At 42.6% G+C, this 20283-nt stretch overlaps 1 protein-coding gene across 2 annotated transcripts in view; it reads right to left on the reverse strand.

Moving 5' to 3' along the window:
• The window catches only part of SNX29 (sorting nexin 29), a 505967-nt gene that overhangs the window by 461376 nt on the left and 24308 nt on the right, over positions 1-20283 (reverse strand). For both annotated transcript variants that reach the window (XR_013448903.1, XM_078074795.1), the window contains exon 4: positions 1270-1394. Coding sequence is in view for 1 of the 2 variants with exons in the window: in XM_078074795.1 (XP_077930921.1) it covers positions 1270-1394 (125 nt within the window). In the remaining variant the exon portion in view is untranslated. The remainder of the gene's footprint in view (positions 1-1269; positions 1395-20283) is intronic.

The following is a 20283-nucleotide window of genomic DNA, read 5'->3' on the forward strand; positions in this document are numbered from 1 at the left end:
GGGACCCAGGAGCACAGAAGAAAAATCAAAAAGTGACAGGAATCCCTCTTGCAGCTGTCCCCTGACCTCAACGGGAACCCCATTCACTTACGAAAATGGACAACTGGTGAGATGAACGACAGCAAGTGAAGATTCGTTGAAGGGCTAAGAGCAAAAGGAAGGGAGATGCACAACACGAGGGAGCGGGGGAGGCAAAGGGCATGTTTGGCAGAGAATTCCCAACAGACACCTCCACCAGACACAGCGAGGGCGGACAGTCAGCTGGGAAAGAGGGGCACCAGCAGGGACACGAAGGTCATCACAGTAATGAGATTCGGGAATTCGAGGCAGCCACAAGCAGGGTCTGAAAGAAGCTGCTCTTTAAAATGCTGGGGAAGAGGGGCGCCTAGGGGGCTCAGTCAGTTACGCATCCGACTCTCGGTTTTGGCTCAGGTTATGATCTCAGGGTCATGAGATGGAGCCCCACGTCGGGCTCTGCGCTGGGCATGGAGCCTGCTTGAGATTCTTTCTCCCTCTCTCTCTGCCCTTCTCCCCCCAACCCCACCCCCCTGCTCACACCCTCACTCTCTCCAAAAAATAAAAATGTTGGGGAAGAAGGACATAGAATGTTTTTTATACAACATGATACACTTTTAGGTCCAGATCCAAAGCAAATCACTTGAAACAGTTTCCTCATCTGTACAGTGGAGAAAATAAAGGTCCCTACTACTCACAAGGCTGTCATGAAAACTGAATGAGTTAATTTATATGAAAGACTAACGAAGTTCCAGCCTTGTGCAAAGTGCTCCTGCGTGTTAGTAGTGATTGTTAGCATTATCTCTGTCATCCAGACACAGAGGAGCACGGCACACTACTTGGACAGGATTAAAATGCATGGTAGCAGAGCTGTAAGCTCAGAGACCTACTGATTCTGTTGTTTCTGTTGCTGGTGTTGAAGACAGATTTAATTACGAAATGTCATGCTATCCCCATGCACAAAACTAAAACACATCATCCATCTCCCAGCAATTGCCACGGCACCTGGTGACTTAAGTCCCTTGGCTGCAGGGCCCTGAGCCCCCAGAGATTGCAACATGTGGCTCTGAGGATTCTGCAAAGAACAACACCATTACTGACTACAGGTAAGACATCCTCATATGTGGATTTCTGCACCATCAGGCTGCCCCCATCCCAGTCCCACACAATGCCTGCCTTGCCCGCTATTAAAAAATAAATAAAAAGTTTTTAGAAAAGACTACATCTTCTGCGCTGCATCAGGCCAAGCAGTACCTGTTTCGGTTTTGCTGGCGAAGCCTGCTGCCTGTTTGATCGCGGCCGCCGTTAGCGCTAATCCCCGGCTCCTCTTCAGGCCATGCTGCAGGACAGCCTCAAACTGGGCACACAGACAGGTTACCCTGCAAAAGAACCAGTGATTCATCAGTCCACCTGTGCAGGAAAAGAGACAACCAGGGCAGCCCCAGCCCCTCCGGAAAGGGGGTGAGTCACTAGCTCTAAACCTCAGGGGAGATACACACCTGACACCTGGATTTATGGGCAGGTAATTGACATGCAATTGACTTGGGCCCCTCAGCACACCTCTCTCCATTTGCCTCACATACCTTCAGGAAGCCCCCCACAGTCTAGCCATATTCATCAGCCTCTTGAAGACATAGGAACAATTCACAAGAAAGGAGGGAAAATGGAATTGGTGCCAGCCAGCAGAGGAGAAAAAAATAAAAGCCAATTTAAAAACAAATCAGTCTGGCATGGGGAGGGGTGGGCTAATTGCATTCAATTCACAAAGTCCAACTCTAATTCATATCACGTGTAGTTTAAGGAACTAGATTATCTTTCAAGAGATTGAATGCACCAGACTGCCAAATTGGAAACATTGTATAATTTCATGGCCTGTTACATACACTAAAAAAAATAATATGAATTCTGATTCTTGTTCTTTATTTTGTTGTAAGGGATTATATTGTGAAGTCAGATCCAGACTTGATGGAATGAATTTTCAATTAAGTTACTACTGTGGATTCAATTAAATTTATTTCTCGATAACCAAAGAAATCACGAACATATTGGTAAAGAGATGAAGTCAGAGCTACTACCTTCTATTCTTTTTTTTTATGTTAAGTTAGCCACCATACAGTTCACCATTAGTTTTTGATGTAGCGTTCAATGATTCATTAGTTGCGTGTAACACCCAACGCTCATTACAACACGTGCCCTCCTTAATACCCATCACCCAATACTACCTTCTGTTCTTTACAGTCCTCCCAGGGCTTCTGGGCACCTAGGCCCATTGAGTCTGTGGACTTTAAGGCCCTTCTATTCGCTCATGCAACCTATGTTAAATCCTTGGGGCACCCTGTTATGCAACCGCATAGCACCATGAACTCCTATGTAATACATATCACAGTTATAATATTAAAAACCCCATGAGGCCCTCTCATTTTTACTGTGAACCTAAAACTGTTATAGAAAGAGTCTTAAGGAAAAGTTAACCAAAAAATTCCATGAGATTGGAGCGCCTGTGTGGCTCAGTTGATTAAGCGTCCAACTCTTGATTTCAGCTCAGGTCATGACCTCAGGGTCGTGAGCTCAAGCCCCACATCAGACTCCATGCTGAGTGTGGAATCTGCTGAAGATTCTCTCCCTCTCCCTCTGGCCCTCCCACCCTACTCATGCTAGCACTCTCCCATCCCCCTCCCCTTAAAAAATAATAATAAATCCTGAACTCCTCCTATGTACCAGGCACTACTGACCTAGGCTCTGAGGATACAAAGATAGCACAGTCTCTGCCTCACCACAACTGCACGGTTTTAGCAGAGGGAGATACACAAAGACGCTAACCAGACCATTTCAATTGATGGGAACTCTGAAGAAAGTAAAACCAGATGAGGTGGTTGGTGAAGAAACAGCAGGAACAGGTTTAGATTCTGGGGCCTGAATGGAGGTTAACCTTAGAGTTATGACCAGGATGTGACAGACACAGCAGACTAGGCAGAGGGACCCAGTGCAAAGGCCCTGAGGCTGTCACCATCTGGCTCAACCTTGCCTAACTTCAGGCATTTCCGGTTCCACTCACTTCCACACCTGCAGTAATAATACTCCAAGGGCTTATTGCTCTGTGGGCGGTAAAATATTTTCATACCCATTATTTCTTTAGCTCCTCCCATCAACATTTCTATATACAGGTGAGGCAGGTATTATCTCCATTTTACACCTAAAGAAACAGGCTAAAGACATTTAAGAGACAGTACATGAGTACATAATAAGCAGCATTATAAGACTACATAATTAACAACATCTGTACTCCAGCCCTACCCAATCCCAAACTGATCCAAAGTAGATTCCAGATACATACCATACATTCCATACCAAGGCAAACATGCTTATTGAGACAAATGTCCTCTTTCTCCTATACCCCCCCTTTACTCAAGTCATCCGTCTACACCAGAAAACCCTAACACAGTGTCAGCAAATACACAGCACTTGCACATTTACTCTCCATTCTGTGCTCATGACAGACATCACTAATCCATCCCAGCATTCTAGGTAACCACTGTCAAAGATCAAAGCTGGCCCTCCACAGGAAGGAAGCCTAATTAGCCCAAACCTAACACCTGTCCTCAACAACACTATTTGGTTTCCAGCTCCCACTTTGGCTCCCCTGCACCTAGCTCAGTGTCTGGTACACGGTGCATGCTCCATAATTGCTTTTTCAGTGGATAGGGGAGTAATTAATCTTGAGCCATGAGTCCCAGAATACTCCCCCCCACATTGAAACAACCCTCTTTCCAAGGCAGATGTCACTCTTGAATATGAGATGTGCATATGCTAGTCTCTCTACAAATCCATGCAGGCCCACATTTCTGGGCTTCCTGAAAACTAGGACACCTAACAAAACCATCTAAATTCCAGGAACCAAAACAGGAATGGCAAAATGGAGCCCAACCAAAGCCCTATCTCAGGGCAAAAAACAAAAACCCCAGGCTGTGTTTAGAGTCTCCATAATAAACCACAACCTGGAGGCACCTGGGTGGTTCAGTCAGTTAAGTGTCTGCCTTCGGCTCAGGTCGTGGTCCCAAGGTCCTGGGATCGAGTCCCGCATCGGGCTCCCTGCTCAATGGAGAATCTGCTTCTCCCTCTCCCTCTTCCCCTCCTCCCTGCTCGTGCTCTCTCTCTCTTTCAAATAAATAAATAAAATCTGTTTTAAAAATAATAAAAATAAAAATACTTTTAAAAAATAAAGCACATCCTGTATCTTTAAACAAATCATCTGCAAATATAATAATTGAATCAACAATCTCTGTTAGTTTACTTGGCTCTCTAATGCACAAGTCAGGGGCTGCCCTGCCAACTCTAGATAATATCTAGCCCCTGAAGGGAATGGAATGCAGGTGAACAGCACAAAACCAGTCCCCAAGGTTTGGGTTACATCATCAGTATTACCTTCTAGATACAGACAGGTCACAACCAACCTAACGCAGCAGAAAACTCAGGGGGAGTACTAATCCTATAATTAATTCATTATGATGACTACCTTGCCAAAGGCCATGCTATTTATCACCCTTCCCATGTCCCCTTTTCACTTCCCCAATGGACCTGAGCTTATACCTACTGGTCATTCAAGACTTAGCTCAAAGGTCCCCTCCACCAGGAAGCCTTCCTGAGTGCTTCCTCATTCTCAACTTCTTTCTACTGCAGCCCTTGACCAACCCCTCTGTTAATGGTCTGCTTTAGAGATGCCTCCTCATGCTGACCTGAGCTCCCACACAACAGGGATTGTACCTCATTCATCTTCGTTGTCCCAGCACCTAGCACAATGCCTGGCTACTGTGGTAAAGATGACCAAAACAGTCCCTCCCCTGGGGGCATTCAGAATACAGGCTTGATGGACATTCAGGAGAGAGATGCATCTCAGGAGATCTCATGTAATCTGTAATCCGAACCCAGGTCAGTCAGGACTAGTGAATCAAGCAGAACACACTTGTGTAACCCCAGGCACACTGTAGGCACTGATTTATAACCTTGTCACCCGAAGGTTTCCGTTTCTTCTCATCTCTACTCACTTATATGATCATTCCTGCAAAATGAAAGGAGCACCTGTGCTAGTGGGGCTCTTTATTTCCTCAGCTCGGTCTCTCCTATTTCCCAGAATGCTCTCTGCGAGATGCATTCGGGCATCGCCGTGGTGGGTCAGCTACCTCCGTGGCACTTCATCACAGCTAACTTCTACCGTGAGTCAATGAACTGGGCATGTTTGTAATTAAGTAGGGGAACGTAACAGCAAATGTTTTCATTTTTTTTTTAAACCACCAGTCAAGGGACGCCTGGGTGGCTCAGTCGGTGAAAGATCTGCCTTCAGCTCAGGTCATGATCCAGGGTCCTGGGATCGAGCCCCGCATCGGGCTCCTCACTTAGTGGGGAGCCTGCTTCTCCCTCTGCCTGATGCTCCCCCTGCTTGTGCTCTCTCTCTCTGGCAAATAAATAAATAAATAAAATCCTTTTTTAAAAAGTTTTTAAATAAATAAATAAAAGCACCAGCCAAGAAAATCACTTCAAGTTTTTATGCATACAACTGTTGACCAGATGAATGGATAAATAAAATGTGGTATCTCAAGACAATGGAATACTACTCAGCAATACCAAGAACGGAAGTACTGACAACACCCTATGACAGAGATGAGCCTTGAAAATATTATGCTAACAGAAAGAAGTCAGACCCAAAAAGCCACATGTTGTAGGATTCCATGAAATGCTGAGAAAAGGTAAATATTTAGAAACCAAAAGTCAATTAGTGGTTGCCTAAGGCTGGAATTGGGGATTAATTGTAAATTGGAACAATAGAAAATAGACATAATGAAAATGTTCTAAAACTGGGTGTGTTAATGGTTGTACAACTCTATAAATTTACTTTAAAAAAATCACTGCAGGGGGTGCCTGGGTGGCACAGTTGGTTAGGCAAATGACTCTTGGTTTCCACTCAGGTGGTGATTTCAGGGTCGTGAAACCGAGCCCCACATTGGGCTCTGCCCTCAGTGCAGAGTCGGCTTAAGACACTTCCCCCCCCCCCCGTGTGCACCCTCTCTATATATAAAATAAATAAATAAATAAATAAATTTTAAAAATCACTGCATTGTACACTTAGAAGAGGTAGATTTTTATGGTATGTAAATCAGACTTCAATAAAGCTGTTAAAAATAAAAAATTAAAAAAAAAAAAAACTGGGGTACCTGAGTGGCAGAGTCAGTTAAGCATCCAACTCTTGGTTTCCAATCGGGTGGTGACCTCAGGGTCTGAGATCGAGCCCCACATTGTGGTCCGTGCTCAGCGGGGAATCTGCTTGAGATTCTCTCTCCCTCTCCCTCCGCCCCTCCCCGCCAAACTCAATCACGCACATGTGCTCTCTCCCTCTCTCTAATAAATAAATCTTTAAAAGAAAACTGCCCTCAAGGTGCTCAGTAAAGCCTGATAAAGAAATGAAGGAATGGAAAATTGAATACCTTACTCCTGCTGAATTTAAAACTACCAACACCAGCAGAGCTTAACTAGCTTACTGCTGAAATTCTGCAAACACTGGTTTTCCTGAGTTTTGACCTATATTTCAAGACTCCTTATCCTGCCATATTAATCTGTAATAATATTCTTAGGAATCCTGTACCTTTTTATGGCAAATGTTAGAACTGACAGGAGCAGCAATAAAAGCTGCATTTTTACGAATGACATCAAATTAACCTTATGAAAGAGGGCATATTTCAAAGTGCTTCTTTCACTATGTTACAGGAAACTTTTGGGGAAAACCAAGTACATCATGAAAGTGGACCAGATTATCCTCACGTGGAAAGCTCCAATGTCACCTGGAACGGAGTCAACTGCACCCATAAAAATCAGCCAATTAACAGCATCAGCCATATCTCAGACTTAGCACAGTACAATCACCACTAACCATTGCAATGGGCCATGCTCTACATTTATGTGTAATAAATTAAATTTTCCAGAGGTTCACATCCTTCAACCTATAAATTTTCCTGGCAGATACCAATCCTCAACGGCAATCTACAAGTTACATAAAGATTTAGGAATGAAGATACTAAAAACAACATTATCTACACCTGGGGAAAGTTAAAAACCACTAAAGATTTGACACTTGGGAAACTGGCTCAACAAACCATAGCATAGCTTATAACCGAATGTTATTTAGCCCTTAAAACTCAAACCTACAAGTTTGTAACATAAAATGAAAAATAAGCAGGATACGAAACTATATATTAAGTACACTCTCAACTATGCTAAAAAGAAAAAATCCTAAAGGGAATTATGTGAAAACATTAAGAGCCACTTGGTAAAAGAATTGCTGGTGATGTCTTTCTTGTCTTTATGCTTTTCTGAACTCAGCTTCTTTCCAAAACAAGTATTAAAGTAGTATTCATGTCTCAAGAATCAGAAATATTGCTACCTTGAGCTACAATGAATGGAGAAATACAATTCAAAAGTTATGCTGAGGGACACCTGGGTGGCTCAGTTGGTTAAGCGTCTGCCTTCGGCTCAGGTCATGACGTGGGGGCCTGGGATCCAGCCCCGCATCAGGCTCCCTGCTCAGGGGGAAGCCTGTTTCTCCCTCTCCAACTCCCCTTGCTTATGCTCTCTCTCTCTCTCTCTGACAAATAAATAAATAAAATCTTTTTTTTTTTAATTTTTAAAAATAAGTTAGAAATGTAAGTTATGGTGAGGAAAAAGCGTACAACTATTTTAAATGCTTACAGAGAACTTGAAATAGCATTTTTAAAAAGCTTAGATTAAAAAATAAATAAATTTTTAAAGATAAATAAAAAGCTTAGATTATAATGTTAAGCCAAAAAAAAGCAGATCTACAAAGATATAAAAAATGTTTCCAACTCACAAATACAAAGTATTGCAATAAATGAAACTATAACATTAAAATTTTATTTTTTTAAGTAAACAAAACGGGGCAAGGGAATTCCATTTACAATAGTAACCAAAGTAAAATAAATCCTACTTTTAAACAAGAAAGATAAAAGTCCTATATGAAGAAAAGCATAATATTTTCTTAAAAGGTATAAAAGTCAAAATAAATAGAAATACCATTTTCCTGAATAAGATTTATTAAAATAAAAAGTCATTAATATATAAATTAATTACGTATACATCAATTAATGCATAAATTGAATACAATTCCAATAATAATCCCAAGGATTATACTAATAAGTCCAAGGAAGGACTTGGCACAGTGTGGTTTTGGGTGCAGGAATAAACATATTGATGGAGTATGGGGAAACCCCTCATAAAAAATCCAAATAAATATGGAAACATTAAATATAATAATAATAACAGCACTTCAATTCAGATGGGGAAGAATGGGCTGCTTAAGCAGGGGCAATAACACAAGTGGCTGGCTACAGGGCTGAAAGAAAAGAAGAATAAACTTGTGTTTCAAACTCCAGATGGATCAAGATAAAGAAAAATATAAATGGGAAAAAATAAAACTGTAAAAATAATAGACAAAAATACAGAAGAACCTCAGGACAGGATACTCTAAAACCAAAATTTTAAAGGTTCATTCAGGGCACCAGGGTGGCTCAGTCGGTTAAGCGTCTGACTCTTGGTCTCAGCTCAGGTCTTGATCTCAGGGTCATGGGTTCAAACACCATGCTGGGCTCCACACTGGGCATGGAGCCTACTTAAAAAAAAAAAAAGGTTCATATAATTAACTGCATAAGATTCTTAAATTTCTATATGGCAAAAGATACCATAAACATGGTAAAACAATAATGATATACTGGAGAAAATACTTATAGCACATATAACTGAAAAAGGATTAAAAGCCATAATACATGGAATGCTTCTACAAACGGGTAAGTGAAAGACAAGCAACTTAAATAATAATAAACTTTTCAACAAGTCAACAAACAAATCATGAAAGGAGGAAATATTGGCCAATAAACAGATGAAAAGATACTCAGTCTCACCAGTGGCCAGGAAAGTGTCACAGTACTAAGATACCAATTCAGGACTATCAACTTTAAAACCAATCATAGACCGAGCACAAGTATATGTAAATGAGCACTGTTGGGAATATAAATGTGAATTGCTGCATCTTTCTGCAAAGAGATCAGACAGTACAATTTTTTTTAAGAATTTTATTTATTTATTTATTTTGGCGAGAGAGAGAGAGCGAGCGAGCACACACAAGATGGGGGAGGAGCAGAGGGAGAAGCAGACTCCGTGCTGAGCAGGAGCCCAACGCAGGACTCGATCCCAGGACCCTGGGACCATGACCAGAGCTGAAGGATCATAACTGACCAAGCCACCCAGGCACCCTAGACAGTACAGTTTTTTTAAATGCCCATATACTTTGACTCAGAAATCCTACTTCTAGCAATGTATCCTATAAAAATAAAAGCATTACTAATTTAAAAAATGGGCGGGGCACCTGGGTCGCTCAGTTGGTTAAGCGACTGCCTTCGGCTCAGGTCATGGTCCTGGAGTCCCGGGATCGAGTCCTACATCGGGCTCCCGGCTCGGCAGGGAGTCTGCTTCTCCCTCTCCCACTCCCCCTGCTTGTGTTCCCTCTCTCGCTGTCTCTCTCTCTGTCAAATAAATAAATAAAATCTTTAAAAAAATAAAAAATAAAAAAAATAAAAAATGGGCAAAAAGCATAAACAGACATTTCACCAAAGGGGATATACACATACAAGCATGAGAAAATATGTTCAATGTCATTAGAGAAATGCAAATTGAAACCACCATAAGATACGACTGCACACCTGTAAGAATGGCTAAAATAGGAAATCATGACAATACCAAATGCTGGCAAGAATGCAGAGGAACTGGATCACTTGCACGTTGTTGGTAGGAACGTAAATGGCACAGCTAGTCTGGAAAACTTCGGCAGTTTCTTATAAAACTAAATATGCAAATATCATCCACCCAACAACTACACTCTGGGTGACTACCTCAGAAAAATGAAAACATTATGTTCCCATAAAAACACCTGTACATGGATGTTTACAGCAGCATTATTTGCAGTAGCCAAAAACTGAAACAACCCAGATGTCCCTCAACGAGTTAATGAAGAAACAGTTTGGTCCCTCCATACCACGGAATACTACTCACAACAAAAAGGCACACACACTGCTGACACATGCAACAACATGGGTGGATCTCATGGGAATCACACTGAGTAGGAAAAAAACCCAATCCCAAGAGGTTACACACTGTATGATTCCGCTAATGTAATGTTCTCCAAGTGACAAAATTATAGAACTGGAGGACAGGTTGGTGGTTGCCAGGAGTTAGGGATGGAGAGGGAGGGAACAGGAGGGAGGTGGGTGTGGTAATAAAAGGTCAGCGGGAGGGATCCTGTGACAATGAACTATTCCATTATCTGACTGTGGTGATGGGCAGGTGTCCCTATGCAGTGATCATCCTGCACAGAACTACACACGCACACATGCACACAAGTGCACACACACGCACACACACGCACCCAAGTGCACGCGCACACAAATAAGTATAAGCAAAACTAGAGTTTTACAAGGTGTTATTACTAAGGGAAACTGGGGAAAAGGGAAACCGGGGATGCCTAGGTGGCTCAGTCGGTTGAGCGTCTGCCTTCAGTTCAGGTCATGATCCCAGGGTCCTGGGATCGAGCCCAGCATTGGGTTCCCTCCTCAGCGGGAAGCCTGCTTCTCCCTCTGCCTCTGCCTGCAGCTCTGCCTGCTTGTGGTCTCTCTCTCTCTTAAATAAATAAATAAAATCTTTTTTAAAAAAGGGAAACTGGATTTTTCTATAATATTTCTTACAAATGTATATGAATCTATAATTCTCTCAAAATTAAAAGTTTAAATAAACAAATATAAAAACACTAGTAGGCAAAGATATATGTGTGTGTTTGTGTATACACACACACACAAATATTTTTATTGCAGCATTGTTTACAATAGCAAAAGCAAAAACAGAACTAGAAACAACCAGAATATCCATTAACAGGAAAATAGTAAATAAGTAATAGTACCTCCACACTACAAATATTACACAGAAATTTAAAAAGAATGAGATGCCGTATGAAATCAACCCTAAGAAGCACCACCTTTCCCGCCCCACACACACACATCTTTGAAATCCAGCTGTGCCTCATAATTGATGAAATTATATAATTAAAATTGGCATTGGTCATGAACATGCCATTGATAGTAAGCTGCACCATTATGTCACCTACTGACCTGGAACAATCTCCATAACACACGGCCAAGTTTAAAAACAAAAACAATGGGGAGCCTAGGTGTCTCAGTCAGTTAATCGTCCAACTCCTGATTTCGGCTCAGGTCATGATCTCAGGGCCGTGAAATGAAGCCCTATGTCAAGCTCTGTGCTGGGCGTGGAGCCAGCTTAAGATTCTCTCTCTCTCCCCCTTTCCTTCGGCCCCTCCCCACACCCTCCCCCAACTCACATGCTCTCTCTCTATATATATATTAAAAAAAAGGCAAGTTATAGAGTAATATAAATGGTATAGTTCCCATTTGTGAGGGAGTAGGAGAAAGAGGAGTGGGTTCCAATGATTATGTTCCCTCAATCATTTGTACTTTCTACATCATTTGAGTAGACTTAAGCATCCCTGAAAATTCATGCAAATTCATCTAGAGCAAGGATCATGAGGGCTGAGGCCCCACATCCCAGTGTGACAGCACCAGCATGCAAGGGCCCTCCCCCCACCCATTGCTGTGCCAGGGGTCCCAGGACCTGAGAATCAAGCCAGCCTGGTGCTCTCAATTAGTGCCACGTGCCATGGCCCGGAGCATGCTCTCTCTGTGCTAAGTAAATGGAATTAAAGTAAACTGCAGCCCAGAGATAAAGGACCAAAAAGATCTGTGAGAAAGATGGCAACCATCTAGAAGAAACTAAAATTGGCTTTAGTTTTATCCCATAGGCCATATAAAAATAAATTCTAGGTGGATTAAAGGCTTAACTGTAAACAATAAAAATCTTACAAAAAAATTTAAAAAACACTGCATGCACAATCTAACATTCGGAAGATCTTTTTAAAACACTGAAAACCTATGGGGGGCGCCTGGGCGGCTCAGTCAGTTAAGTGTCTGCCTTCAGCTCAGGTCACGATCCTGCGGTCCTGGGATCAGGCCCCACATCTGGCTCCCTGCTCAGCCAGGAATCTGTTTCTCCCTCTCCCTCTGCCGCTCCCCCTACTTGTGCTGTCAAATGAATAAATAAAATATTTAAAAAAAAACAAAAACAATGAAAACCTAGAAACTAGTAGGTAGGCATATGGATCCATAAAAAGACATTTAATCATGTAAAAAATTTTAAATGTGGTAGTATAATAGATACTGTTATCTGTGCTTACAAAGATAATGGACAGATATGAAAAAATATTTGCAAAGAGAAAACAGATGAAAGATTAATTAATTATAATAATATATAAAGAGCTCTCACAAACTGACAAGGAGACAAATAATCCGGTAAGAAAATGTATACTATGAAGGAGCTTTACACAAAACAGTAAAGTCAAATAGCCAAAACATATTTAAGGAAAAAAAAAAAAAAAAAAAAGATACTGAAATTCACTAGCAATCAAGGAAATGCAAATTAAAGCGACTGTGAGCCACCACCTTTTTTTTTTTTAAGATTTATTTATTTATTTGAGAGAGAGAGTGTGTGTAAGGGCGGGGGGAGGTTGGGGCAGGGGGATAGGGAGAGACAGAACCTCAAGCAGACTTTGCACTGAGTGCAGAGCCTGACCCAGGGCTTAATCTCACAACTCTTGAGATCACGACCTGGGCCGAAACCAAGAGTCAAATGCTTAACCGACAGCCATGCAGGTGCCCTGAGCCACCACCTTTCACCCATCAGACCTACAAAACTTCAAAACAATAGGAAAGAGAAGGGTAGTCTCATGCACTGCCAGTAGAAATTTTTAGAAAGATACCTGATCACAATAATTATTAAAATTAAACACATACTGGGGCACCTGGGTGGCTCAGTCGATTAAGCATCTGACTTCCGCTCAGGTCATGATCTCAGGGTCCTGGGACAGAGCCCCGAACAGGGCTGGGCACTCGGCGGGGAGTCTGCTTTCCCTCTCCCTCTCCCTCCATCTCTCCCTCCGCTCATGCTCTGTTTCTCTGTCTCTCTCTCTCAAATAAATAAAATCTTTTAAGACAAATAAAATATAAAAACTAAACACATATAGGGGCACTTGGGTGGCTCAGTCAGTTAAATGTCCAACTCTTGATCTCAGCTCAGGTCTTGATCTCAGGATTGTGAGTTCAGCCCTTCGTTGGGCTCCACACGAGACATGGAGCCTACTTAAAAAAAAAAAAAATAAGTCAATTAATTAAATAAAATAAAAACACATATTCTCTTTGACCCAGCAACCCAACTCCTAGAAATCTATGCCGAGGAAATAAAATCCTCAGTATTTAAGTAAAGATGCTCAAGGGTGTCTGTTGTTTCATCGTCCACAGGAGTGAACGCTGGACACGAAGTTGCTATTACCTCATAGGCAGCTATTTGTACATATGCATCATGAGATATAATGCAACCTCTTAAAAACAATTATTAGATTTATAAAAGTAAAAATAATTACAACAATTACTGGAAACTTAACTTGGAAAGGTTTTGACAGGATAGTGCCAAGAGAGAAAACACAGATACAGAACATTATATATCATTCAATTTTTGTAAAACAATGGCAATTAAATCTGTGTGTGTGTGTACACACGTGTGTGTTACTTGTAAAAATTATATGAACATGAAGGAAACCACAGAACAAATAATTTTTGGTCATGAACATAAGGTACTCAGAGGGAGGGAGGAAGAAGATAAAAGAGAGAAAAAAGAGGCCCCAAAAAAGGTTGACAAAGAATCAGAAAGAATTCAAGCCTGGGAGCAGTGAAAACTCACAGGCAGTAGTTACTGTAAGTGTGAAGGTTTGAAGGTGGCAGACAGGCATCTTTCTTTGATTAAAAAGAAATCAAATACATGTTCTACCAGAGGAGCCAGAATGAAAAAAATAACCAATTCTTCAATGGGTTGAATCACAATTTCTGACCATTTGCAAAAGTTACTAATATCAGCACAGTGACTGTCTTCTCTGGGGCAGCCAGACCTCCAGCTCTTCGTCTAGACGCAAACACAGCCTGGGACTCTCTTGGCAGACGAGGAGCTTCAGAATCAGGACCAGAAGCTGGCAGCCGGGAAGGAATCAGCTGAAGGAGCTGGTTCCATCAAATGGGAAAAAGAGAACGGAGAAAACACAAGTCCCTAGATGCAGAAGGAGTGAGTAAATGGGAAACGAGGAAACACAGAAGTGACACTAAGCCAGTGGCCCACGGGCTCTCCAAGCTTGGTCGGAGCCCATAGCCTGGGAGAAAGAAAATTCCACACCAAAGCTTGCTTTAAAACAAACAAAACAAAATTTAAAACAACACACAATTGCTCTGATTTCTGGCCACACCTTAGAGCCAGAGAACTGACGTCTCATCCTCCGTGTCTCACTGTCCGTGTCCCGTCAGCCCCTCCGGCTTATCAAGGCTCAGTCATCAGGCTTCTCAATCCTTCCGTCTCTCCTCCCAACCACCTCCGCTCAGCCCTCCTGCCCAGTGCACAGAGCCACCCCTCACTGCTCCCCAGACCCCATCTCACCCCACCCAGTGCCCCCGCTCTGCACCTCTTCCAGAAATGCAACTCTATGTTGTTGTCTTTCTTTGTTTTTCCCCCACCCATACTACACTTTGCCATGGCACACATGGGACATGACACGAATTTAGGAGGAACAGAGATGAACATTTTTATGTTAATCATTTCAATGCGTCAAGGAAGAAAATAATCAGCCATCAGTCTTTTATTTCACTGATGGTATTACTTATGACAAGACCAGAGTAGACAGGGCCTTCACATCCCACTGCAAGTCAATATCTGGCTCAGATGGCATACAGAAATGGCAAAAACTGTGAAAATGGAACACAAATAGCCATAGTTTAAGAAATGATACACTGTATTTACCCCAAATATACAAATGTAGTGATCCAAAGGGGCACGTGCACCCCAATGTTTATAGCAGCAATGTCCACAATAGCCTAACATTGGAAAGAGCCAAGATGTCCACCAACAGATGAATGGATAAAGATGTGATATATATATATATATATATATATATATATATATATATATATAATGGAATATTATGCAGCCATCAAAAAAAGAACACGAAATCTTGCCATTTGCAATGACATGGATGGAACTAGAAGGTATTATGCTGAGCGAAATAAGTCAATCAGAGAAAGACAATTATCATATGATCTCACTGATATGAGGAATTTGAGAAACATGACAGAGGATCATAGGGGAAGGGAGGGAAAAATGAAACAAGACAAAACCAGAGAGGGAGATAAACTGTAAGAGACTTTTTTTTTTTAAGATTTTATTTATTTATTTGACAGAGAGAGATAAAGCGAGAGAGGGAACACAAGCAGGGGTGTGGGAATGGGAGAAGCAGGCCCCCCCGCTGAGCAGGGAGCCAGATGTGGGACTCGATCCCAGGATCCTGGGATCACGACCTAAGCCAAAGGCAGACACTTAACAACTGAGCCACCCAGGTGCCCCGATAAGAGACTCTTAATCTCAGGAAACAAACTGAGGGTTGCTAGAGTGGAGGGGGGTGGGAGGGATGGGGTGGCTGGGTGATGGACACTGGGGAGGGTATGTGCTATGGTGAATGCTGTGAATTGTGTAAGACTGATGAATCACAGACCTGTACCCCTGAAACAAATAATACATTATATGTTAATAAAAAATTTTAAAAAAGAAATGATACCCTATGGGGCGCCTGGGTGGCTCAGTTGGTTAAGCGTCTGCCTTCGGCTCAAGTCATGATCCCAGGGTCCTGGGATCAAGCCCCCAAATCCAGCCCCCAAGTCGAGTCGGGCTCCCTACTCAGCAGGGAGTCTGCTTCTCCCTCTGCCCCTCCCCCTGCTCATGCTCTCACACTCTTCTCTCTTTTTCTCTCTCTCAAATAAATAAAATCTTAAGGAAGGAAGAAAGGAAAGAAGGAAGGAAAGGGAAGGGAAGGATAGAAACCTTAGTGGATAAAGTTCAAACACTTCCCCATGACAGTAAGAGAGGAACCTCCTGTCTTTCAAGACCATCCCACCATGTTCTCACACCACCCTACACTGTCCCAATGGCTAGTCCTGCTGCCTGAATTCCCGTCCTACTCATTCGACCACTAAAGACACCGCACTCACCTCTCACGTCTGGACTATGTAATTATTACTACAGGCCACCATGACTGTCCACAATTTACCCGCCCATCTCCTGGACTCAATTTTGAGTTCCCTGAGGACAGCAACCAACTTGTCCAGTTTATATCCCCAGTGCCAACGTAGTGATCTACAAATAGATATCTGTTGGATGGAGGAATTAATGAACAATGAGTGTAGCCTTTAGTTTTCAAATTAGCCAAAACACTGGTATGTCTAGTCAGAAAGAAAACGTATTGAGTTTTAGTAAGTTCCTACCGGCTGTGCCAAGCAGACATTGTTACATCTAAGGAAGTGGGGGCTGTGATCACCATCTGACTTTCCAAATGATATGACAGTGGCCTAGAGAAGCTAAGTAAATCCCAAATTACACAGCTTGTAATTGGTAATTTGTGGCTGGGGTGGGCATCTGATATCAAAGCTCATACTTCATGCTCAGGGTCTCCACCATCAAGATAGGGATGATGAGGATGATAGCGATGATGGTGCTTACATATTGTTTCCATGGGCCAAGCACTATTTTCTATAGCTATCAATATAAACAATATAAATATTTATTAAAAATCAGACATGGAAATGTGCTCAGATTTGCTAAATGCCCTAGGGCTCCCCAGTAGCTAAAAATAATCTTTTTCCAAAAAGAAATTAATTCATTTGATCGATACAGTAAAAAAAAAAAGAATATACAATGTGGAACTATCTACTACAGATCCTCAAGGTGGAAATGAAGTGCTCAGGATAGGGAGGAGAGATAATCCAATTAATGAACCCCCAGACTGTCTGCAGGATGAGAAGAATTAGAATATCCAGTCAACACCTCAAACTAGTAGGCTGGTAAGAAACCTGTGAGAAACTGAAGACGAAAATCACATGATGAACATCCAGAGACATTTAAAAGAGGAAAAGGAATGCTTGGAAAAGCCATTTGGTCTCATAAGTGTTCAGGGGAATACATATGACCATTTTCAACTAGGTGAAGAATAACATTAGGGAACAGCAAAGGGCAGCTGGTTTTGTTCTGTAGCTTCCTGAAAAGTTCAGAAATGTTTCTAATTCCTCACAGGTAAAGAAAAACCACCAAAACCAATCACTCTTCCTTGGCAAGCTTTGAAAGGAGGGGAAATGCTCCTGACTTCTTCTGACATAGTCACCAAAAGGGTCACAAAAATGTACAATTCCTGAATGTTCTGAGACAAATGCCCAAAGCCAACTCACTGCCTCCCCGTAATGGCAGACACCGAGTGTGCAGAGAACAGTCACCAAGTGTCAAGGCACTTTACATAAAATTACAGTGACAATAACAATAGCTAACAATTTCTGGAAACTTATTAGCCACCAGGCACTGTTCCAAAGGCTCCACATAAAATCACTCACAACTCTACCAAGTCAATATTATGGCAGCTGTACCCATTTACAGATGAGGACATCGGGGCACGAGAAAAGTCAAAACTTGCCCACAGACCAACATGACTCGGGACTGGCAACACCAAGATTCAAACTCTGAGCCCCAAATCCCACGTGCCTTCTGCTACCCCGCAGCTGGGGCTACTGTTGACAATTCCAAGGAGAAACTTCCAGATTGTGCTCGGTAATTCCACATGGGAAGAAGATGCTTCTGTGGAACAATAACGTATCTAGCCCCGGAGGTAACCTCCAGTGCCTGCTGAGTTCTTCGGCCACTATTTCTAGAAGGCAAATTATTCAAAATAATACAGCCTCGCCATCGACCAGCGTGACTGACAGTCCGTGCAATAATTTTAATGAAGCACAAGAATGGATCTTTGCTCTTAGGGGAACACAGAGCAGGAGAACAACTCCAAGAGAGAGGGGTAAGGAGAAACGCACGCATTTCGGAGCCCAGTGACTGCCCCCACTTCCTGCTGGGGAGGTTTCTAAGGACAGAAGCTGATGAAACAAGCCCTGCCTCTAATTTCCCTTCATTTAAATGGTGTTTGACACTTGACATGAGGACTGGTGCATCTTGCCGTGTAATCTCAGAAGATCAAACAAATCTCCCTCCCACACCCTCAGGCTTTGCATCTGGTGTTAGCCCAAAAGTACTGTTTATCGTGGAGAACCAAATGCCACACACAGCTTCAGACTCGCCAGGGCTCCTGCCCAGACTTCAGTCGTTCACAAACAGCTGGGCAACTTCTGTTACATCTGATGGCAGGTACTGTTATTTACTTGTCCGAGTCTGATTCATATTTTCCACGTAAAGAAGCCTGTTTTAAAAGGGAAAACTATTGCTATTGCAAATGGAAAGCCGGCATCATGGGCCCTACAGAGTAAATGTAAATGCAGTTAAAGTATTAAATTCTGTCTCGGCCACTCAGCCAGAGGAAGACTGAACCTGAAGCCTCTGTTTAAAGAGGAGAAGGGGGCTGCTGGAGACATACTACTCTGAAATGGAGGATATTGTTGTTTTTGTAGGTCAAAAGGATCAAATATTAGCAATTTCATTTAATTCAACCTAACATTAATACCAAACCAAGTCTCACCACCAATATCATTGAGACTTAAAAAGAAAAGGCGAATCACTGAGCCACTAGGCAACTGAAAGGAATCTAATGCCATGACATTTAACAATTGAAATGACGTTAAGCACTTGCAGTGAGACAAATCTCTCGTCTGGGGAAACTGTTAGAAAAACAGGAGGAGGTGTAGTGCCAGAGAGTGAGGACCACAGCAGGAATACGAAGTCTGTCTCCAGTCCTGCTCCACTACCCACAAACCACGTGACCCACCAAACCAAAGTCTGTGCCCCCAGCACCAATGTGTACCAGATACTAAGTTAATGCTGCATAAATGACCAGCCGCCAAGTTTCTACACTCGTAAAAGTAGGGAAATCATCCCCCCTCCTGCTTGTCTATACCTCAGGGTCATTGCAAGGATCAAATGAGCCTGATGATGGAGACATGAACATTTTTATTTTTTTTAAGATTTTATTTATTTATTCATGAGAGACAGAGGCAGAGGGAGAGGCAGGCTCCCAGCGGAGCAGAAAGCCCAATGTGGGACTCGATCCCAGGACCCTGGGATCATGACCTGAGCCGAAGACAGACGCTTAGCCAACTGAGCCACCCAGGTGTCCTGAGACACGAGCATTTTTAAACCTCAGACTACTGTCACAAGAAAGACTGTCACTACAATACAGTAGCAAGAGGGGACAGCTGTTGGGCACTGCGGGCAGCCCGTGTTCGTAACAGTCACCTTCAACACAGCACCCAGGTTTCATTTGAAGGTTTATTTCTTCCTCACTGGATCCTGTCTTGGGATGGTGAACCCAAATAGACCTCTTGCACTGAGCAAGCCAGTGGAGTCCCAGGAGGCTCCTTCAGCCAAATCCTTCTACTGGCGGCCAGGAGAGGGTCATGTGACCTGAGACTGGCCAATCAGGTGCTTCCTCCCTGGAATGTCAATCTTGAGCAGAATGAGAGTCACTTCAGCAGTGGAACATTAACTAGACTGCCATTCCTGCTAGAAGACCATTTCTGGGCCCGTTTCCAGCTTAGGAGGCTTCCTTCCAAAGTTGTCTTGACTCCTTCCTGTTTCCAAACCTGGCCTGCCCTCAACTCTATAAGCTCACAACTTCCTTAACTGGAGTAGATTTCTGTTGCTTGTTACCAAAGAGCCTTGGCAGAAACCAGCTGTGTACCATCCTTTCAAAGGTTCCCACTGATGTTCATCCAACCAGCTGGAATCTAGCTGTGACCATAGGCCAACACTCCCAGTCATGCCTAGAACTTTGCCTTAGTAAATTTTAAATTTACTGCCTGCTGCTCCCCGCTGCTTGTGCTTGTTCTCTCCCTCTCTCTCTCTGTGTGTCAAATAAATAAATAAAATCTTAAAAAAAAGAAAAGAAAATGGAGCTCTTTCGATGTGTCTCTTCCCACATCATTCTTCTGCAGGAAGCTAAGAACCAGTGTCTGCTAAGACATAATGGATAATTGGAAGGGATGTTTTCTTAAAAGGGCAAGTGTTATCTTTGAATGCCAT

This window comes from Halichoerus grypus, chromosome 6 (genome assembly GCF_964656455.1).
Source record: "Halichoerus grypus chromosome 6, mHalGry1.hap1.1, whole genome shotgun sequence".
In the NCBI taxonomy this organism is placed as follows: Eukaryota; Metazoa; Chordata; class Mammalia; order Carnivora; family Phocidae; genus Halichoerus; species Halichoerus grypus.